Source organism: Ruditapes philippinarum, unplaced genomic scaffold, assembly GCF_026571515.1.
Source record: "Ruditapes philippinarum isolate M1 unplaced genomic scaffold, ASM2657151v2 ctg4127_1_1_1_1, whole genome shotgun sequence".
Taxonomy (NCBI): Eukaryota; Metazoa; Mollusca; class Bivalvia; order Venerida; family Veneridae; genus Ruditapes; species Ruditapes philippinarum.
Window position 1 is genome coordinate 18083 of NW_026854877.1, and position 24383 is coordinate 42465.

Consider the following 24383-nt stretch of genomic DNA (forward strand, 5'->3'; position numbering starts at 1 on the left):
ACAGTTTATTTGACACATGAAAAGAAAAGTAATAAAATGCATCGTTTGTTAACAAATATTTAAGCATGTTTGTTAAGTTAAATCATTTTGTTAAGTTCAGTCCCTGTTTTATGAATTCTACAACTAAAGGTGTAAATTATTCTTGTGAAATACATGTGCATTTGTTGGAAAGAAGAAATTCTTTGACAGTTTTCTTTTTGAAACATCAACATCATTGTATATGTCATGAACTTCAAACTTCTCTTTAAGGAGATAAGAGTTGTTAATTGTAAAATAATTATAGTATAATTTTTCAGTCATGATTTGTTAGCTGTTAATGAGTCAGTCATTTAAATTATGAAAAAATAAAATAAAAATATATATATCTTGTAAGCGATTGTTTGTTCTTGTGCGTCACATCGCAATTCACAGAGTTTCTAGCCCCCTCCCCCTGTCGTAATTTTTAATAGCTGAGGTAAATGCAAGTTTTGGCCCTTGAAGCTATACACAACAGGATACTAATACATTATTCAGGGCTTGCATTTTTCTTATCCATCTTTCAAAAACTCTGTATTTAAACATCAAAACAAACTTTCAGACCAATTTCCAGGATATTTGGATAAAAAGAGTAGCCACTAGAGTGTTAACAAAGTTTTTCTAATTTTAGCTCCTGTTAATTAGTTTTTTGACCCGAGACGACCCATATTAAAACTTGATCTAGAAGACATCAAAACAACCTTCCCGACTACTTTCCAGAATATTTGGATCAAAACTGTGACCACTAGAGTGTTAACAAGATTTTTCTATTTTTATGCCCCGCCATAAAATGGCTGGGGCATATAGTGTAACCCTGTTCTGTCATTCTGTCTGTACGTCCCAAATTCCTGTCTGGCCCATAACTTCGTTATTTAAAGTAGGATTTTACAACCATTTCACAGAAATGATCACCATATTGAGACCACATTTAACATTTTCGTCGCTACTTGAAGGTCAAGGTTACAACATGACATTGCAGCAAAATCTTGTCCAGCTCATAACTTCGTTATTTGAAGTCGGATTTTACAACTACAGTAGAACTTCGGTAAGTCAAAGTTGAAGGAACTTGCATAAAAACTTTGACACATCGGGACTTCGTCTCATGAACAGGTCTCAATTTAATGACAAAATTTTGAGCCATTCATGTTTACAATCAAGTTACACTCTTATGTCCTTTTGTGACAGGTGAGCTAAAATTCCTGTCTGGCAATCATAGGTCAAACTGCTCGCAGGATTTCCATCAAAATTCACGCAAGTTCAGTAACATCCCTAGTTGTGCATATCACGGCATGTTCCGCTTTGCTATACAAAATGGCTGTCAGAGCTATAAATAGAAAAATCTTGTCCAGCTTTCACTGGTCAAGCTACTGGTGGCATTTCAATAAAACTTCACATGAGTGACCATACAGTTTTGGGAGACATATGTTTTTGTGACAAAAACCCTTCTAGTTTTGTTTTCAGAAGTCATTACCATATTGTTATTGTTAAAAAATTTGTTCTGAGCATCATAATTAGTATACAAAACTAATCATCATAGTACTAGGAACAAATTTTAACCATCTTGTCACAGTAACCAGTAACAGATTTGACTCATTTCTTAGGGTTTTATATTTGCTGGTACAAAAGTAATACCATCAACTGCTATAGTCAACAACCAAATTTCAAATACCTGTTCATAACTTGAATACGAGAGTGCACCCAAGTAGAACAATCTACTTTCCTCATAACCTAGCTTAAAAAACATTTCTATACAAGACCATCAAATTCTGAATTCACCTTTGACTTATGGAAAATACCACTTTTTTGTTTTAATAATATACCCCTTATATAACTTCTGGATGAGGTTGACATATGGCCGCATATATACAGTAGGTCTTAATTCAAATATTCTAGTTTAACTGTCACAGGAAGACGTCATATACCCAATCATGCATTATGTAATGCTCCCGAGGTTCTAATTGATACAATTTCTTGTTTTACATGTAGATAAAATAAGTTATATAACATCACTCCTGCAAATAATACAGTTGTACATGTAGTTCTGATATAATTTCTACTGCACAAAGTTGATCAACTTCAAACAATTCGCAGGGTTGAACCCCTATTTAACAGATAGTTATGTTGCTTTTCTAGGATACAATTTCAAGCATCTTGTCTCTTTTTGACAGAAAACAAAATCTAGACATCTTAAATTTTTTATATAAATTTTATTACCATACTTAAATAGCAGAACAATTATATACGATGACCTCTCCAACAGGTCAATAATTGAATACACAAATCCCTTTTCCATGTTTATTACACATTACAACCTGTATACGATTGTGAATAAAATATATAGTTTTCTCAAGAAAATTAGAAATAAATACACTATATTAGTCCATACATAAATAATTTACTCATAATTCATTTTTGTAGCTGCAAATTAAGTATGATTTGTTTTCATTATATTCTTGAATACATGTACTTTTTTTCCCTCGTACAAACAATTTGCATGCATGCACTGTTCAATTCATTGTACAACTTTTTTTGTTGACTCAATACAAAGATAATCATAAACTAAGTCTAATAGGGCAGATAGAATTGATATCATACCCAAGTAAACATAATTCATTCATTTAAGCTCAATTGTTCAACAAGTTCATGCAAATTATAATAATTCCCTCAAGTCCACTTCCTGGAACTAACCTGTAGCAATGTCATATGAGAAATTTTGGTTGTGACCCCTAACAGGGCTTGAACTATTGATCCCTAAGTTGGGAGGCAGACTGTGAGACTGCAGCTCCCATTTACAAGGGTATACCAAGGTAACTTCCTGCAAAGCGAATATTCATGAAAAAAATATATTAAAAAATGCCAAAACGCAATTCCAAAAAGCAGCAAAAAATTTGATCAGCAAATAAGTTCACACTTTTTCATAAATAGCAATACATATATTTCATAACCAAGGTCAAGGTCGGATTCAATAAGGTTAAGTTCCATACTTTTCCCTTTTTTTCAATAAGAGTTAAAATGTCACACCAACACTGTTTTACTTTATGTCCCAGTACTTTCTGGTACATTGTTACCCAAGATTACCCTTCAACTGGTCCTGACATATACAGGTAAACAGGCACCTGGGTAAAAGAACAAACCGTCTATAAACTAGCCTGTGCTGATGACAAAATTCAATATTCTTGACTTGATCCAAACTCAAAGTAATGGAAATAATTTGGTGCCAGTCAATTCTTCACCTTTGACTTGTAGTTCATAATTTCTAAGAACTTTATTTCTATTCTTAAGATTTCTAAAAGGAATTGTCATGGATCATGCCGTATGAAAAATTACTATTGGGTTAAAATTAAACGCTCTATAATTCTAGTTAAAATCCACCATCTCCGTTACACTGCAATGCTTATTTTGTGTAATACTTGTTTTTCACTATCCGTATGGTGTGAGGTGAACATGCTGTAATATGGTTGTTGTGATAAGGATTGCAGAAACTCTGTCAAATATGCCTGAAATATTAAAATAAATAAGTTAGACAAGTTTTTCAATATCATTCACGAATCAAAATTAAAATATATTAACCCTCTCTATGAATACTATTTGCAAAATCATGTGAATTCAATGAACCTAGTCAAAAGTGGCTTCGTAGTAATTGTTTTGAACAAGAAATTTTAAGATTGTTGGCTGTGTGGGTTCAAACCCCTGTCATTGTTTTCTTCAGCAAGAATCTTTACATTCATTGATAAGTACTGGTTGGGATTCAAGCTTATAGCTATCTACACATAAAATTCAAAAAGATTATTTATAAAAATAAACTTACTGGCTCATAGTAAGTCTTAACCAATTTTGGTTACTTTGACAGTCAACCAACCTCATAAATAATCTGAATATAATCAAACATCCTGCTCATAACTAATCTGGTTAACTTAGAATAACAACCTCCCTATAAATCCATCTGATTTACTGGATCACAATCAGCATCTACTAACATGTTAACTTATCTAGTTAACTGGTTTACTTAGAGTGACAACCTACTTGTACAGGTATCTGGTTAATTGGATAACTATCAGCATCTACCTACCTGGGATTCTATTTGGTTTACTGGATCACTGAGAATTACAACTTACCCATAAATCTATTTGGTTAATTGGATCACTTAGAAAAACAAATATTCATTTACCAATTAACTGGATCAAACAACGTACCTGTAAATCTAACTGGTTAACTGGATCATTACTTACCTGTAAATCTAACTGGTTAACTGAATCACTACTTACCTGTAAATCTAACTGGTTAACTGGATAAAACAACATACCTGTAAATCTAACTGGATCACTACTTACCTGTAAATCTAACTGGTTAACTGGATCACTGAGAGCATCAGGATCATCTTCCTCATCTTCTGCATCATCAATTAATGTTGAAAATTCATTTGAAAAGTCATCCAGTAGACTGGACAATGTCTGACCACTTAATTGTAAATCACCACAATCATCGTCGTCATCATCTTCCCAACCTTCATCCTGTAACATTATCTTGAATCTTAGTTTAAACATAGTTTTTTTATTCAGCAAATTTACAAGCATGTATTATTCTACATTATAATATACATAAACTGGAAAACAAGCATAACACTATTGTTAAGTTCTTTCCATGATGGATTTTTTATTTATTCTTTAATGTTATATTATCAGTGCATGTTTAACATTTCATTATTGATCAAAATTAACAAAATTTTGAATCTGATTTCATCATGAGCCTATCTGCACAATATGATCAGCCTGCACACCCATGTCATCTGCTCAACGTCTGCACAGTTTACTATTAAAATAAATGATGAATGATTTTCTCCGGATTCAAAGATGGACATGTCTGCAAATATGCACAACCAAGCAATTTGTCCATGATGTGGTGATGGAAGTTTTCACTCCCTATCACAGCAGTAAGCCACATTGAATTTACCAGAGCACAGTTCAGCAACTGCGTTCCTGGGTAGGCTGTCAAGAAGTTTACCAGTACTAGATGCCTTCACTATTGCAAGGAACCGATAACTTCTATATATGCAAGATAGAGTAACAGTGTGAATGTCCGTAGAAAGGATTTCATGATAAGTCACAGTGGAAGTGGCCTGCACATTTCGGGAATCGAAACAAGGTCATCCAACTCACAGTCCACTATTGAGCTATCCGTAAGGCAAAAAATAAAATATCTTCTCTATAATAATTCTACCTTACCACAAACACACAGCCAAAGCAAACAAATGAACAGTCAGTTTGACAAAAAACAATGATTACTGAAGTATAAATTTAATGTACATTACCTCTTCTTCAGGATCTTCTCCTTTCCGAGTGGACATACTTTGTTCTATCTGGTTAGATAACTCGTTTATCAACAGTTTATATATCTTAACAACTACTGGTATTGTTGTCCATTGCACTTGGGCTGAAATTAATCAAGATTAAAATCTCTTGTTTTCTTCTTTATTTTAGTCAAGATTAAGACCTAAGGTGTCCTTCTATGCATTATTTCAGGCATGATCTGGCATCTGAGTAGAATCACCAATGTTCTGTAAGCTAACTGGGTAGCTTCCTCACATGAAAGAATCCAAAGTCCGTGTTGGGATTCATGCCTACAGCGGTGAGGGGCAGGTGGTTGAATGACCTTAACCACTCGGCCAGGGACATCCTATTTATAACCTTAAAAAGAAGCATTAATCTATTGAGTATTTTATGCAATACTTAGAACCATTGAAGATACATCAGCACAGGAGAAAAAAGGCATCAAAATACATGCACATCAATCTCTAATTGTGTCAATGCATTTTGTTATTTTTACTTAAAAAAAGTTTTTTCATGGTAAATAAAGACCCACTAGACTTCTTATGCAGAGTGAGTATAGACCGTGAGCATGGTATCAAGTATGCCTTGAGACAAAAATCTGAATGCTAAAATGGTTAAAAATATTTGTCAAAATCAATTCAAATATGATAAACAATGTCAATGGTGAATTCAACACCATTATAACTGTAAAGAAAATTTGACTTATATATACAAGCTTTACAATGTTTAATTGGTTTCCAAAGCAAACCATCAGTTTAAAATTCACAAAGACACTCTAGCTTTAGTGGTAGAAGGAAACCTCGGGTGCCCTTCTTGTATTATTTCAGACAAAAGCAGGCACCTAAGTCTTATGAAACAATACTTACATTTTGACCTAGTTCTAGGACCATTACTGGTTGAGGTAATAACTTCATCACCGTCCACCATTATATCCTTCAATCTAACATCATTGTTGGTTATAGTGTGCTGTAGTAACTTACTTAATGCCACAACCCTACATGTACAAGATCAACATTTATATAAAATCCTCTTATACACTGATTTTTTTGTATGCATGCTTTATTTCATGACATTTTGTTTTACTGTAAAAAGTGATATCTAAGCAAACAAATGAACCATAACTCATGTTCATGTCAGGTTTGAGGTAAAGTTATACACAGACCCATAAAACAATCTTTATTAATAAAACAATCTTTATTACGTCTGATGACTTCATTTTAGAACCATAAGCATTTAAGAACAAATTTGAACAATCTTTCAGATTATATTACCTAGTAAATCAACAGTTACATTCTAAATATACAAAATAAAATAAATATACTCCTTAAATTCATCTATACAATTCACATACAGTATTTTAATATCCTAATGCGACACATTTTCTTTTTAAATCTGAAGCGCATACAAATGCAATCTTACAATAGTCCTAAATTTAGCACTGTCATTTATTAAGTCCAAATCTTATCAACTATATATCAATATCAGGCAACAAATTGACACATCAATATATCTTGTATCTTGTATATTATATAAATTATCTCACTTTCATACATCAATGTTGTTCTATCAATGACAACTATACCTAAATTAAATGTTATCATGATTACTGCAACTTACATAACTTTCCTTTCATATGCACCATAGAAGAGGTGCTGTCTGGCACACCATTCTTTAAGTACAAATTCTAATGCTGGTTTTCCCATAGGGTCAGGTACGCTGGTGAGAAATTCTAACACAGCTTCCATCTGGTCATACATCAAGCGTGCAAATATCACCAATAATGACTGCAAAACAACAAGAAATATACCTGATAATCTCTGCTATCTGACCACAGTTCACTATTGAAATAAATATGGCTTTATTACAAAATACACTAAAAATTATTTAAAACTATATCTAAAAAGATCCAATTTTCAATTTCATTGTCCAAAAACTTCCTTCTGAAAAACAACGACACAATGTTTTAATTTGTTTTTACAACAATATTGTTCAGTTGAAGATTTTTGAAAAAAAAAAAAAAAAAATGTTTGCTAAGAACAGAAGTATCACATTAATTCAATACAAATGAAAGTAGAAATTCACAAATTTTTAACCTTGCTAATTAATTATTCTGAAATGTCGATTTTGCAAAACTTTAACATTGCGAAATTTTTTTTATTTCACGGTAAGTCATGGAAACAGGACAGTTTCACAGGTACCAAGACCACTTCAGACAGAAGCAGGCACTAAGATAGATAGTCCAAAGCAAGATTCAAGCCCAGTGGTTATGCACATGACATTTGAAGTGTGCTATAGTATTCACTCAGCCAAAATGGTCAAAATGTATTTATTGTCACACTTGAATACATTTCAAGACTTTTTTTACCACTAATACTAATGATAAAGAGAACAGAAGAAATTGCCAGTCCAAATAGGCATCCTTAAAAAATCAATTGTAACAACACACTTAAAACCTAACCTGCCGAGACTAAAGCCCCAGTCACATTAGAGCTTACGACCAGTAAAGACCAGTTCACGATCACCAGTGACCTCTGGTCGCAGACAATCTTTAAAACGTCTTATGACGGTCATCTGTGATCTTTGACAGTCGCAGGTTATCTTATTTATGTCCCACGACCAATTTCAGTTGTAGAGAGGTTGTTGAGCTTGCACGAAAAACTTTCTTGCGATCAAACAGGTCGCTAGTGATCTTATAAGGTCTTAGGCTGTCGCAGTCGTTCGGAAGTGTGACAATCTTACAACAGTCTTTACAAATTGCCACTAGTCACTGATAATCTTGAGTAGTCTTTAGTAATCATGTGATAGTCGTACGACAAATTTGTAGGTGATCCCATGACAGGTCACAGGTTGTCGTAAGTATTCCCACACAATCTTGAGACCATTGTACGTTTGCTTATGACCTGTCGTGCAATTGTCAATGATAACTTGTCTTAGGATAGTCGCAGAAGTAAATTTATCTGTGCAAAAAGGGTTTTGGTCGCAGACAATCGCTGATGATCGTCAGTTTTACAAGTTGCCGGTGGTCGCAAGTAATCATAACCTCTAGTGTGACTGGGGTTAAAAAAGTAACAAGCCCTTGCAAGCCAACATTCATGCCAGCCTACACATCCTTGCAGTCTCACCAGGCTATATAATGTTGCTAGCTTTTGTATTTTGATATTGAAATCCCTTCCACTTCAAATGAAATGTTCCAAATTGACAGCAGGGCTAGTCTATGTCACAAATTCAGCAGGTTACGAATAAAGTAATCACAACTCATACCTGCATCACACTCAGGGTCTCTGTCTGCTGCATCTTGCTCAATACTGCCCGTAAGATCAAGTCCATCTTCTCACCGAGCTGGTGACCTACTTTTATCAACACCACCGTAACTAAGCGACCAACAAAAGAAGCTGTATATTCCGAGGTTTTGGGGTCGAGTAACTTGGAAATTACTTGTATAATGTATGTTAAGCCAGAGTTTCCTGAAATCAATAAAAGCAGGGTAAGAGAAATAATCAAATTTTAGAAAAATCACTGATTGATTAAATATGACCAATGAAGTATTATTCTAAAATCAATGCTTTGAAAATTTTCATTAGATTATATAGTTGTTCAATTTAATATAAGATCTACTTTTTTAACTGAAAATAGATGGTAATAATATCACTTTTTTGGCGAAAATTTTGTCATATCTTTGTTGAATACTTTCAATCAAAAGAATTTTATGCAAAATCTGGTAATTTACATTCTTTTCTGAATAATGTAATTGCGTATTCATTAGTACATTCACAGTCACATACCCTGTTCATCATGCCACTGGGCAACTTGATCCAAGGCCACTGACGCATAGGCTCGTATACACTCTCCACCACTCTGGAATAAAACATGCCTTATATAACATTTAATACCATTATAACTAATGATTTATTTCACTAGAAAAAGAAGTGGTTCTGAACAATTTCACTTCAAAAGACTCCACTGAGTTTTTTTTTTCTTCCTGATATTAAGGGACTGAAAAAAAATCTTTCATGTATCATTCCCTAACTCTTTTTTTTTCCCAGAAAATTTATTCCAATTGTGAAATATAATCCGAAACTAAAAAGCATTTCAGAGCTTTTAACACAAATTTGACTAACAAAAACACGAATTTCATTTTATTTTTCAGTTGACTTTTTAGTAATCTTTTGCATATTTGCCCCTGCTGATTGATGTAAAGAATTCAAACATTATGATTTTAGGCTTTTTGGGTTAATTTCAATCAAACTAAACATTTAACACTTTAAAGTCCATTTGGCCTTGGAAATGATACTGCCATCATTTTTTAAAAGCTTTCAATTTTAGTGACTTGTTTTTAGAAAGTTATTTGTTGCAAGATATCGGATCCATCTTTTGCTACTTTTGTGTTTTGGTAATACAGTAAGAGTGATAATTAGGACAGTTAAAGTGATAAAGTATTACGTATGGAATTAAAAATACCACTTTGTTTAAATTATAATACCTTTGATACTAATTAATCTACATTCAGTGCATTTTTCTTCTGCTCATAAGCATCTTACATGTTTTTTTTTTGTTTTTTTTTTTTTTATATTTGGGTTTTACGTCACATCGAGACAGTAAAGGTCATATCGCGACATTCCAGCTTTACTGGTGGAGGAAGACCTCAAGTGCCCTTCCGTGCATTCAGGCACGAACGGGCACCTGAGTAGAACCACCGACGTTCCGTAAGCTAGCTGGATAGCTTCCTCACATGAAAGAATCCAAAGTCCCTGCAAGGATTCGAACCCACAGCGGTGAGGGGCAAGTGGTTTGAAGTCAACGACCTTAACCACTCGGCCACGGACGTGCCTTACATGTTTTAAATCTATTATTACAACACTATTAAAACATGTTTACCCTTTCAACAGAAAAAAATGTCATTAATTTCTATGGCTTAATGTGCCTTTAATGTAACATCAATTCAAATTTAGTTATTTTACCTGCATTGTAGAGTTATCATCAGTATTGAGTGTACAGTGAGCAGCCGCGGGGAAAGCACTCATCAGTTCATCAGATATTGGCACTTTACTACTTCGTACAATAGTCTCCAACATATCTAGAGCCACCTAGATGACAGTTTAACAAAAGCATCTTATCATTTATACAATGCTAAACCAACTGACAAAAACTTGCCTTTGTCACCAGTACATGTCCAGGCCCAGCCTGCATATCCACTCAGCCTAAATAAGCTTGATACTGTTTGTAACTCATTTCTAATATTTTATATATATATCTTACACTTAAAATGACAGGTGCTTGAAACAAACTTTGTTTATGTTCTATATACTATAATATACATATATAGGCCGATTATGTAAAATATTTGATTATGTGACTAGCGCCTGCGCCTAAAATTGAACAATTTCAAATTCAAAGCAGGTCTGATTAATTATATCAATTTAGCTCAAAAAGTGTCAAACAAGGTGGTTAATTTTAAGCAAAATTAGCATTTAGAAATGATTTATCAAAGACATCATCACCAAACTTACTAAAATCTCACAAGAGCGATCAGTAATCACATGTGTCGCCTCATAATGGCCAATTTCATGTTGGGACAAATTTTGTGACAGACGGACAGACAGACGGACAGTGCACAACTAGACTTGGTACTGATCAATCATGTAAAGTTTGGATAAAATTGCACCAGTAGCTTATGAGGAGTAGTCCGGACAAGCTTTTGCGTATCTGGCAACACACAGAAAAAAACACCTTTTTATCAAAGGGCCATAACTCAGCCAAAAATCATTCAACCGGAAAACCCGTGCAATATGCGCAAGGACTTGAGCTACAGATCAATCCTGTAAAGTTTCATTGAAATTGCATAAGTGGTATAAGAGATCTAGTCCGAACAAACTTTAAAAATAAAAATTATTAAAGGGCCATAACTCTTACAAAAATCATTGAACTGGAAAATGCTGACAATATGCACAACTACACTTGGTACTGATCATTCCTGTAAAGTTTGAATGAAATTGCACCAGTAGTTTATGAGGAGTAGTCCGGACAAGCTATTGTGTATCTGGCAACACACAGAAAAAAACACCTTTTTATCAAATGGCCATAACTCTGCCAAAAATCATTCAACCGGAAAACCCTTGCAATATGCGCAAGGACTTGAGTTACAGATCAATCCTGTAAAGTTTCATTGAAATTGCATTAGTGGTATAAGAGAAGTAGTCCGAACAAACTTTAAAATTAAAAATTATTAAAGGGCCATAACTCTGACAAAAATCATTGAACCGGAAAATGCTGACAATATGCACAACTAGACTTGATACTGATCATTCCTGTAAAGTTTGGATGAAATTGCACCAGTAGTTTATGAGGGGTAGTCCGGACAAGTTTTGTGACGGACGGACGGATAGACAGACAGACGGACAGAGAAGTGATCCCTATATGTCGCCACTACTCCGTAGAGGCGACACAATAATAACTTATGAAATATTTATAGAGAGGACAGGTGGCCTAGTGGTTAAGGTGTCTGCTTCTAAAGCCAGGGATCATGGGTTCCAGCCCTAACTGGGTCACGACCATGTTTCCTCAAAAACGCCAGTAATGGTTGGTTCCAGGAAGTGGACTTGAAAGTGATCAATATAAGTTGCAAGAACTTGTTTTGCAATTGAGCTTAAATAAATATGTTTAAACCAAATATTTACACTTAAGATGAAGGCTGACTGCCTTTAAAAGTGTAACATCTCAGAATACAGTTGGTATTACAGATCTTTTGTGATTTTCATAAACAGTCAGTTTCTACAGTAATAATGCCAAAAGACAGACAAACGTCTTACACTTACAGATGGCAAACCAACGGCAACTTTATCTGGACTAGCCTGTAGTATACTGACAATGGTAGGTAACAATCTATGTTGTAACGGACCCATACAACTGTCATTTAATGCCAATTCCTTGAAGATCTCCTGAACTATACTGGTTACTACAGGATCTGAAAAATATCAACTTTACTCTTACCACACTGAATATCTTACATGGAATCTTTTAATCTGAACAAAAGCATTCTCAAAGTTCAACAAGTAATATGTGAATTAAATTCAAGCACTATTCAAGATTTTTTGTAAGTACACTTCTCATTTTCACAAGTCTTGAGATAATTTTCCTGCAAACAATAAGTTTCAAGCAAAGAATACTATCAAACAGCACATTGTAAACTTCTGACACCACAGTCATAATCCTGCATTTTCCTTTCTCTCTTCTAAGGCTTCTCAGTGCAATTTCAATATTTCCCATATCATCTTTAATCTTAATGCATACCAAGCACTACCCGGCAATGGGCCGTTAAAACATCCCTTGATTTTATCACCAATACCCACCACTACATGGCAATGGATCTCTCAAATATCACTCGATTTTATAACCCATCATACTTTTTCATTATCATGATTATTCTTGAATACTAGAAGAACTTATCACAAGAATATTTTTAAAACTTACCACTAGAATATTTTAAGAACACAGCTATTGTCAGAGGTGTGACTTTTGACTCACATGATGCAGTGAATGCTTTATCGACCTGTAATATTTCAATATCAATTGTTACCTGTGAACACAATGGCTGATCAAAAGAATGTTAAATTTCTCATACATATATATCATCAAAAGTATCATGAATAAATACACCTTATAATAATATATGGTAAGAGTGCTGTTAAAATGCATATTGAAAGATGCTGTATTTTCTGCAAAAATAAATGTAGGCATGTTTTTAATCATTACCATGCTAAATATAGCATCTTTCAATCTGGATGAAACCATTCATTATTTTTGGGGATAATTTCAAAATCAGTTTATGGTCTGACTGAATTGGACAGACAACAATCAGATGGTCTGCTCTTATTTCACAGGTAGCTGATGGCACAATCAAGGTTAGCAAGATATTATATAATATACCAAACAATGTAATACTGAACCAGTGTCATATTCCATATCTTCTATATTTTGCAATATTCAGTCAGGGTGGTAAATATACATGATGTGATAAGTCAATCCGGGCCTCTTATTGTTAGAAGCTGGAGTGACTTGCTTATATCACCATTGAAGTCAGTTAAGTCTTCATACCTGTATTTAGTCTGACAGAACTCTCAACTCATTGTTGCTTAAATTTTGCCATTATTTAGATTGTGAAATCCCTCATTAATGAACAGTTCATATCATAAGCAAGGTAGGTCAATTTCAAAATTTCAGCAAAGTAAAACATTTAAATATAGATTATAAGATAATAAAGTTTACAAATATCACAACATAATCTCACTTACAGATAGAACTATTGACAATGTTTCTAAACACAATGACAAAACATCGGAGGAAAATTGTGTTGCGACATTAACAAGTCCCTCTGTGATGTTTGGCAAGAAGGGTACTAGAAGTTGAGTATTTTCTGAGGTTTTCAGGAAGTCACAGTAACCGTATACTGCCCTGATAGCAGAAATTCGGATCACAGGAGGCTGTGTCGGGTGAATTCCTCCAACTGTTGCCTGCAAACATCTGAAACAAAAAAGAAAATACATATTAAGTTATCAATGAATTTTGGTTTCAGTATTAATTTTTAAAAGGAAGTACCAAATCAGCAAAAAGCTGTATTTAACAGAAAGGTGCAAAGTGCTGTTGCAGATATCTAAACTGAACCTGACAATGAATATAAGAACTAGACATGCCACGAAAACAGCCATTGCTAGAATATTATTCTTGCATTTTTCATATAATAATAAGTTAGAATTTTAAAAGAGAAACAACAAAAAATTTTTCATGAAAGAATTTACAATTTCACTGATATCATTGAAACGATGTCATCCGTAAACATATGACATGTTCAACAAGCAATTATCATAGTATTGCAAGCAATCCATAAGTCCCCTACCGGTAAGAGCCCAAGCAACATTCTGATGGGCCATTGGCCATTCACTTAGGTTCCTATTTTAAGTAAATTTGTTGAAAAAGTTCTTTAAAAATGATCACAGGAAACAGTTTTTATGTACAGACAGACGGACTGAAGGACACTCTAAAGTTATTTTTTAAACATCCCTGTTATCAAAATATAACATTTTTAAAATCCTATCATGATTGAAGAAGTTGGAGTAAAAATTACCAATTTCTCAAACAAGAGGGCCATGATGGCCCTGGATCGCTCACCTGACACAACCGCATTCAAGCAATGTCTTAAACAAGCATCATGACCAAGTTTGATGCGACTGAGTCAAACATGTGACCTCTAGTGTGTTATAAAGATTTTTCCATATTTGGGCAATGTGACCTAATTTTTGACTGGACACGACCCATATTCAAACTTGACCTAGAAATCATCAAAACAACCTTCCTGACCGATTTCCAGGAAATTTGGATCAAAACTGCAGCCACTAGAGTGTTAAAAAGATTTTTCTATTTTTAGCTCCTGTGACCTAGTTTTTGACCAGACATGACCAATCTAAGCACTTGACCCAGAAAACATCAAAACAACATTCTTGACAAATTTCCTGAATATTTGAATAAAAACTGCAGCCACTAGAGTGTAAACAAGCTTTTTCTATTTTTAACTCCTGTGACCTAGTTTTTGACCTGAGATGGCCCATCTTCGAACTTGACCTAGAAATCATCAAAACAACCTTCCTGACAAATTTCCAGAATATTTGAATCAATACTGCAGCCACTAGAGTGTTAACAAGCTTTTTCTATGTTTAGCTCCTGTGACCTAGTTTTTGACCGGAGATAACCCATCTTCGAACTTGACCTAGACATCATCAAAACAACCTTCCTGACAAATTTCAAGAATATTTGGATGAAAACTGCAGCCCCTAATGTGTTAACAAGCTTTTCTATTTTTAGCTCCTGTGACCTAGTTTTTGACCTGAGATGACCCATCTTCGAACTTGACTTAGATATCATCAAAACAACCTTCTTGACAAATTTCCAGAACATTTAGATGAAAACTGCAGCCATTAGAGTGTTAACAAGCTTTTTCTATTTTTAGCTCCTGTGACCTAGTTTTTGACCTGAGATGACCCATCTTCGAACTTGACCTAGAAATCATCAAAACAAAACTTTTCTGACAAATTTCCAGAATGTTTGGATGAAAACTGCAACCATTAGAGTGTTAACAAGCTTTTTCTATTTTTAGCTCCTGTGACCTAGTTTTTGACCAGACATGACCCATCTTCGAACTTGACCTAGAAATCATTAAAACAACCTTCCTGACAAATTTCCAGAATATTTTAATCAAAACTGCAGCCACTAGAGTGTTAACAAGCTTTTTCTATTTTTAGCTCCTGTGACCTAGTTTTTGACCGGTGATAACCCATCTTCGAACTTGACCTGAAATCATCAAAACAACCTTCCTGACAAATTTCCAAAATATTTGGATGAAAACTGCAGCCACTAGAGTGTTAACAAGCTTTTTCTATTTTTAGCTCCTGTGACCTAGTTTTTGACCAGACATGACCCATCTTCAAACTTGACCTAGATATCATCAAAACAACCTTCCTGACAAATTTCCAGAATATTTGGATGAGAACTGCAGCCACTAGAGTGTTAACAAGCTTTTTCTATTTTTAGCTCCTGTGACCTAGTTTTTGACCGGACATTACCCATCTTCCAACTTGACCTAGATATCATCAAAACAACCTTCCTGACAAATTTCAAGAATATTTGGATGAAAAAACTGCAGCCACTAGAGTGTTAACAAACTTTTTCTATTTTTAGCTCCTGTGACCTAGTTTTTGACCGGAGATGATCCATCTTCGAACTTGACCTAGATATTATCTAAGCAACCTTCCTGACAAATTTCCAGAATATTTGGATGAAAACTGCAGCCACTAGAGTGTTAACAAGCTTTTTCTATTTTTAGCTCCTGTGACCTAGTTTTTGACCAGACATGATCCATCTTTAAACTTGACCTAGATATCATCTAAACAACCTTCCTGACAAATTTCCAGAATATTTGGATGAAAACTGCAGCCTATAGAGTGTTAACAAGCTTTTTCTATTTTTAGCTCCTGTGACCTAGTTTTTGACCAGACATGACCCATCTTCGAAACTTGACCTAGATAAAATCAAAACAACCTTCCTGACAAATTTCCAAAATATTTGGATGAAAATTGCAGCCACTAGAGTGTTAACAAGCTTTTTCTATTTTTAGCTCCTGTGACCTAGTTTTTGACCAGACATGATCCATCTTCAAACTTGACCTAGATATCATCTAAACAACCTTCCTGACAAATTTCCAGAATATTTGGATGAAAACTGCAGCCTATAGAGTGTTAACAAGCTTTTTCTATTTTTAGCTCCTGTGACCTAGTTTTTGACCGGAAATGACCCATATTTTATCTTGACATAGAAATCATTAAAATAACCTTCCTGACCGATTTCCAGGAAATTTGGATCAAAACTGCAGCCACTAGAGTGTTAACAAGCTTTTTTTCTACTTCTAGGCCTTGTGGCCTAGTTTTTGACTGGAGATAACCCATATTCGAACTTGACCTAGAAATAATCAAAACAACATTCCTGACCAATATTTAAGATATTTGGATCAAAACGGCAGCAACTAGAGTGTTAACAAGATTTTTCTATTTTTTACATCATGTGACCTAGTTATTGACCGTAAATGACCCATCTTCGAACTTGACCTAGATATCATTAAAACAACCTTCCTGACAAATTTCCAGAATATTTGTATGAAAACTGCAGCCTCTAGAGTGTTAACAAGCTTTTTCTATTTTTAGCTCCTGTGACCTAGTTTTTGACCCGGAGATAACCCATCTTCGAACTCGATCTGTATTTCATTGAGACAAACATTCTGACAAAGTTTGATGATGATCCAATCAAAACTGTGACTGCTAGACTGTTAACAACCCAATTATTAGAGTGTTAACAAGCTTTTTCTATTTTTAGCTCGTGACCTAGTTTTTGACCGGAGATGACCCATCTTCGAACTTGACCTAGATATCATCAAAGCAACCTTCCTGACAAACTTCCAGAATATTTGTATGAAAACTGCAGCCTCTAGAGTGTTAACAAGCTTTTTCTATTTTTAGCTCCTGTGACCTAGTTTTTGACCCGAGATAACCCATCTTCCAACTCGATCTGTATTTCATTGAGACAAACATTCTGACAAAGTTTGATGATGATCCAATCAAAACTGTGACTGCTAGACTGTTAACAACCCAATTGTTAGAGTGTTAACAAGCTTTTTCTATTTTTAGCTCGTGACCTAGTTTTTGACCGGAGATGACCCATCTTCGAACTTGACCTAGATATCATTAAAACAACCTTCCTGACAAATTTCCAGAATATTTGTATGAAAACTGCAGCCTCTAGAGTGTTAACAAGCTTTTTCTATTTTTAGCTCCTGTGACCTAGTTTTTGACCCGAGATAACCCATCTTCGAACTCGATTTGTATTTCATTGAGACAAACATTCTGACAAAGTTTGATGATGATCCAATCAAAACTGTGACTGCTAGACTGTTAACAACCCAATTGTTGACGACGAACGACGCACAACGCACGACGCACGACGACGGACGCCGGACATAGCCCCATCACTATACCTCACCATGACCACTTTGTGGTCAGGTGAGCTAAAAAAAGTCAAAGTTCAAAAGGGGCATAATTCTGGAAATAGTCTTGCTAGAGTATTGAACACTCAAAAATGTTGAGTGACAATAAGAAACATTTATATGAAGTTTGAAGTAGATACATTCAGAAAAAGAAGTTATTAAAAAAAACAAGGTTTTTTTCATGAAAATTTTAAGTTCAAGGGAGGTAATTCTGATAAATTTTGTGCTAGAGTTGTAAACCTTGTCACATATGATGTGGTTGATGACAAGCAACTTATATTTAAAGTTTGAAGAAAATACCTTAAGAAATAAAGAACTTATAGTGAAAAAACTTAAAAACTAGAATCAGAAATCTTGAAATTCAGTCTATTTGTTGCCATAGCAACCAGAATTTTCAACATAGGAAGATAAAAAAGGATGTGCATAATTTCCATACTGTCATCTACCCATATGTCAAGTTTCATAAACATATTTTCAGTACTTTTTGTGTTATCACTGGATCCAGGTTATGTGTAAAATTTGCCTATTTTCAGTCTATTTGTTGCCATAGCAACCAGTATTTTCAACATAGGAAGAAAAGAAAAACGTGCATAATCTCCATACTGCCATCTATCCATATATCAAGTTTCATAAAAATATTTTCAGTACTTTTTGCGTTATCGCGGGATCCAGGTTATGTGTAAAATTTGCCATATTTTCAGTCTATTTGTTGCCATAGCAACCAGAATTTTCAACATAGGAAGAAAAGAAAAAGACGTGCATAATCTCCATACTGCCATCTATCCATATATCAAGTTTCATTAAAATATCTTCAGTACTTTTTGCGTTATCGCGGGATCCAGTTTTGTGGACAGACGGACTGACGGACGGACAAACGGACGGACTGACGGATGGAGGGTAAACCTAAAGTCCCCTCCAGTAAACCGGTAGGGGACTAATAAAGCAGAATTACATTTAGGTGTAAAATGACAGTTTTCAATTTTCCAGCACTCGCGTAGATACTGTAAGATCCAGTCTGATACACAAGAATTTTTTTTTTAACTAATTCCAAAAGTGTTTAAGTTATCTTTATTTCATAGCTAAATCTTTTGTCCACAAGTTCCAAAAACTTCTACACCTTTATTGACAGTAACTTTTATTTCCTCTCTGCTCCACTTTCAATGCACTGTGTGACCTACCTTTGAAGAAGTTCTGTATTCATACCCTCACAGTATCTACTAGCTGTCCATAGACACCTTCCTATCAGGAATGGTGATACTGAAAAAGATTAACGTTTCATTACTTAATAATAAAACCATTTCTAGTGGTTTACATTTTTTATTTTTAAGTAAGACAAACTTGCTTTATTTTTAGAGGTAAAAAATTCTGATATTTAAGTAACACAATTTCAAGAGGACCAAAATTTATACACTTGAGAAAGACATTATTACGGCAGTTTTTTTTTATCTGGTGATTTTAATGTATTTTGGGTCATATCTAACCAGTCAGTCCACCTAACCAGATTTCCTGTATACAGTAGAACTTCTATGAGTCGAACTTCGATTAGTCGATTTTCTCGATGTGTCGAAGTAAAATGAAAGTCCCGATTTTTTCTCTTATATATTCCATATAAAAAACTTTTTATGAGTCGAGATTTTGTGTGTCGAATTTTTCGATGTGTCGAAGTTTTTTCATGGTCCGTATAGAATAAATCTAGAACAATTTACCACAAATAAGTCGAAGTCCTTCGATTATTTTGACACCTTCGATCTCGAGACATTTTTCACACCTTTTCTTGCCGCGAAGACGATTTCCGATCAACTTAAGTGACACGTGTTAATTACACAGCCAAGTGTTCAAACAACCTTTGAATGCGTTTAAATGTGTGAAAAAATGCTTTAATCGTTACTAATTTAATTGCCGTAGCGGTATTTGAAAGTGCATGTAAACAGTAAGAACAAACATACTTCGTGACCCGGTGTCGCGTGTTAATCACACGCTAAAATATTTACTATAAGCTGGTTAAGTTATTTCCCTTTCGAATTGTTACGCCTTTTGTAACTTCATTGTATACGTCAACAGGTAGTTCAAATTATTAGCCGTGAAAAAGTAATTAACATGTCATATTTATCATTGCATAAAGTAAACTAGAAATGTGTCATCATGCCACGGATGCCCCCGCATGCAGCCAAAATTTCAGATGTTATAATATTTAGTTCCAAATTTGTTTGCACAAATAATTTTTTTCATTTTAGTTCAAAGCCCTTAAAACTTTTCAATGTTAACACAAACCATTTTCATACAATGTTCAAGGCACTGAAATTATTCAGTCTTAACCTTTTGAAAATAGCATATTTCATATTTGTAGCCAAAATAATGGCTACATTACATTTCGGTGCTGAAAACTGAAAGTTCAAAATTTTACAACATTCAAGAAAGATAAGTTTGTCCAAATCATTGAACCACGACCAAATTCAAACTTAAACTGCTTATTCCTAAGATGTATCTATATTATTTTCAAAGTGAAAGGACATAACTCTGCCAAAAAGTCATCGAACCATGACCAATTTCCAACTTGACCTGCCCATTCCTTTGACATATCCATATGTCAAATTTGAGTAGTTGGGTAGATAATAACAGAAAACTGTAAATTTCATATTATTTTCAAAGTGAAAGGGCATTACTCTGCCAAAAATCATTGAACCATGACCAAATTCCAACTTGGCCTGGACATTTCAAAAATATATCCATATGTCAAATTTGAGTTGAATGTGTTGTACCATTGGGGAGATAATAAACAGAAACTGAAAATTTCATATTATTTTCAAAGTGAAAGGGGCATAACTCTGCCAAAAATCATTGAACCATAACCAACTTTGAACTTGACCTGCGCATTCCTGTGACGTATCCATATGTCAAGTTGAGTTAAAAGTGTTGACCATTGGGGAGATAATGACCGGAAACTGAAAATTTCATATTATTTCCAAAGTGAAAGGGGCATAACTCTGCCAAAAATCATTGAACCATGACCAAATTCCAACTTGGCCTGGGCATTCCAAAAATATATCCATATGTCAAATTTGAGTTGAATGTGTTGTACCATTGGGGAGATAATAAACAGAAACTGAAAATTTCATATTATTTTCAAAGTGAAAGGGGCATAACTCTGCCAAAAATCATTGAACCATAACCAACTTTGAACTTGACCTGCGCATTCCTGTGACGTATCCATATGTCAAGTTTGAGTTAAAAGTGTTGTACCATTGGGGAGATAATGACCGGAAACTGAAAATTTCATATTATTTTCAAAGTAAAAGGGGCATAACTCTGCCAAAAATCATCGAACCATGACCAAATTCGAACTTGACCTGTATTTTCTCACGACATATCCATATGTCAAATTTGAGTTGAATGTGTGCAACCGTTACTAAGATAATGAACGGAAACTGATGATGACGGAATGACAGAATGACGGAATGACGGAAGGACGGAATGACGGAAGGACGGAACAGGGTAACACTATATGCCCCGGCCATTACATGGCGGGGGCATAAATATCAAATTAGTAAATGAAAGAAAACATGAAATAGGTTACGTTATATATCTTATAATTAGGGCTAGTCACAGATTGAAATTTTGGCATGGAATTCAGAACGATTCATGAGTCGAAGTCCCGATGTGTCGAAGTTTTTACGCAAGTCCCTCCAACTTCGACTTACCGAAGTTCTACTGTATCTATAATGGAACAGAGTTACAGACAAATTTTTTTATTATTTATGTAAAGATCGTTGTTTGTGGAACATCCCGGAATCCCTGCAGCGAGCTTTTAGTATGATTTAACAAAACAGAATCAGACAGAACCTAGCGTTGCATTCAACAATTCAACATCCGTTTTGTCCACCGACAAACACAGGGGAATTATTTCGTGCTCTGTTTTACTAGTGAAACTTGAAAAATGGTTTCAAAAGAATAAAAAGTTGAATTGAATTGAAATTTGATTATTTTCTGCTAGACGAGTATTTCTGAGAGATTTACTCGTCTGGAATCAATTTTTACTCGTATTTATGAGCGGACAAGTGGATTTGTCAACCCTGTTAATTAAGTAACTACCAATTTCTATTTTAGTGACTGACTACTTATCCCACATCATTTCTGAATCAGCAGTGAGAGACGAATGACCATTAAACTAAATGTCTGAGATCAATTGTTATAGAGAAACTTTGCCTTGCCAGAGGATCAAACCAGTGACCCCTGGATTATAAATTTGATTCTCCCCCTATTCAGCCAAGCATGTGGAATAATTTAGCAACTAAAATTAAGCCTCGCCCAAAATTAGCTAGTGACCCCTGGATTATATATCCAATTCCCTCCCTATTGAGCTAAGCAGGCGGACTAATTTAGCAACTTGAGCAAGACAAAGTTACTAGTAATCAGAAGGACTTCACAACAGCATGCCTTTAAAATTTTAATGGAATGAAATATAACTTGTATTATTCAGTCCCATACCTGATAAATTTAAATCTGTTAGAACAACATTTTCTAAGAAGGCTGAAATATCAAATTGCACTCTCCCCGACTTTACTGTGTCTATCACAAGGCTTCGTACAGTTCCTAGAGCAAACATACAGGACTCGTGAATCTTCCACCTGAAATAACCCAGAAAATCATAATGAAATACAAGCAATTATCATAGTATTGCAAGCAATCCATAAGTCCCCTACCGGTAAGAGCCCAAGCAACATTCTGAAGGGCCATTGGCCATTCACTTAGGTTCCTATTTTAAGTAAATTTGTTGAAAAAGTTCTTTAAAAGTGATCACAGGAAACAGTTTTTATGTACAGACAGACGGACTGAAGGACACTCTAAAGTTATTTTTTAAACATCCCTGTTATCAAAATATAACATTTTTAAAATCCTATCATGATTGAAGAAGTTATAGTAAAAACAAGCAATTATCATAGTATTGCAAGCAATTCATAAGTTCCCTACCGGTAAGAACCCCATCAACATTCTGAAGGGCCATTTGCCATTCACTAATGTTTCAATTTTTTTCTATTTTAAGTAAATTTGTTGGAAAAGTTCTTTAAAAGTGATCACAGGAAACAGTTTTTATGAACAGGCGGACTGAAGGACACTCTAAAGTTAATATTTGAAACACCCCTGTTACCAAAATATAACATTTTTGTTATATTTGCCATGTTTTAAGCCTATTTGTTGCCATGGCAACCAATTTTTTTCAAAATAGGAAGAAAAGAAGACATGCATAATCTCCAGACTGCCATCTACCCATATGTCAAGTTTCATAAAAAATATTTCCAGTACTTTTTGAGTTATCACTGGATTCAGTTTATGTGTAAAATTTGCCATATTTTCAGTCTATGTGTTGCCATAGCAACATGAATTTTCAACATAGGAAGAAAAGAAAAAGACGTGCATAATCTCCAGACTGCCATCTACCAATATTATAAGTTTCATAAAAATATTTCCTGTACTTTTTGCGTTATCATTGGATCCAGTTTATGTGTAAAATTTGCCATATTTTCAGTCTATTTGTTGCCATAGCAACCAGAATTTTCAACATAGGAAGAAAAGAAAAAGACGTTTTGCAAGCAATCCATAAGTCCCCTACCGGTAAGAGCCCAAGCAACATTCTGAAGGGCCATTGGCCATTCACTTAGGTTCCTATTTTAAGTAAATTTGTTGAAAAAGTTCTTTAAAAGTGATCACAGGAAACAGTTTTTATGTACAGACAGACGGACTGAAGGACACTCTAAAGTTTTTTTAAACATCCCTGTTATCAAAATATAACATTTTAAAATCCTATTCATGATTGAAGAAGTTATAGTAAAAACAAGCAATTATCATAGTATTGCAAGCAATTCATAAGTTCCCTACCGTAAGAACCGTCCATCAAACATTCTGAAGGGCCATTTGCCAATTCACTTAATGTTTCAATTTTTTCTCTATTTTAAGTAAATTTGTTGGAAAGTTCTTTAAAAGTGATCACAGGAAACAGTTTTTATGAACAGGCGGACTGAAGGACACTCTAAAGTTAATATTTGAAAACACCCCTGTTACCAAAAATATAACATTTTTGTTATATTTGCCATGTTTTAAGCCTATTTGTTGCCATGGCAACCAATTTTTTTCAAAAATAGGAAGAAAAGAAGACATGCATAATCTTCCAGACTGCCATCTACCCATATGTCAAGTTTCATAAAAATATTTCCAGTACTTTTTGAAGTTATCACTGGATTCAGTTATGTGTAAAATTTGCCATATTTTCAGTCTATGTGTTGCCATAGCAACATGAATTTTCAACATAGGAAGAAAAGAAAAAGACGTGCATAATCTCCAGACTGCCATCTTCCCAATATTATAAGTTTCATAAAAATATTTCCTGTACTTTTTGCGTTATCACTGGATCCAGTTTATGTGTAAAATTTGCCATATTTTCAGTCTATTTGTTGCCATAGCAACCA

General features: G+C 34.4%; 1 protein-coding gene across 1 annotated transcript in view; it reads right to left on the minus strand.

Moving 5' to 3' along the window:
- Positions 1-2202: 2202 nt before the first annotated feature.
- LOC132741392 (importin-9-like) overlaps positions 2203-24383 on the minus strand; it is a 44134-nt gene continuing 21953 nt past the window's right edge. The window contains exons 12-24 of the mRNA XM_060729542.1: positions 22408-22547; positions 19101-19179; positions 13631-13859; positions 12810-12888; positions 12155-12303; positions 10301-10426; positions 9125-9197; positions 8604-8806; positions 6960-7126; positions 6209-6336; positions 5324-5445; positions 4347-4526; positions 2203-3512 (exon numbers count right to left, since the gene is read on the minus strand). Coding sequence (XP_060585525.1) covers positions 3396-3512; positions 4347-4526; positions 5324-5445; positions 6209-6336; positions 6960-7126; positions 8604-8806; positions 9125-9197; positions 10301-10426; positions 12155-12303; positions 12810-12888; positions 13631-13859; positions 19101-19179; positions 22408-22547 — 1792 coding nt within the window. The 3' untranslated portion in view covers positions 2203-3395. The remainder of the gene's footprint in view (positions 3513-4346; positions 4527-5323; positions 5446-6208; positions 6337-6959; positions 7127-8603; positions 8807-9124; positions 9198-10300; positions 10427-12154; positions 12304-12809; positions 12889-13630; positions 13860-19100; positions 19180-22407; positions 22548-24383) is intronic.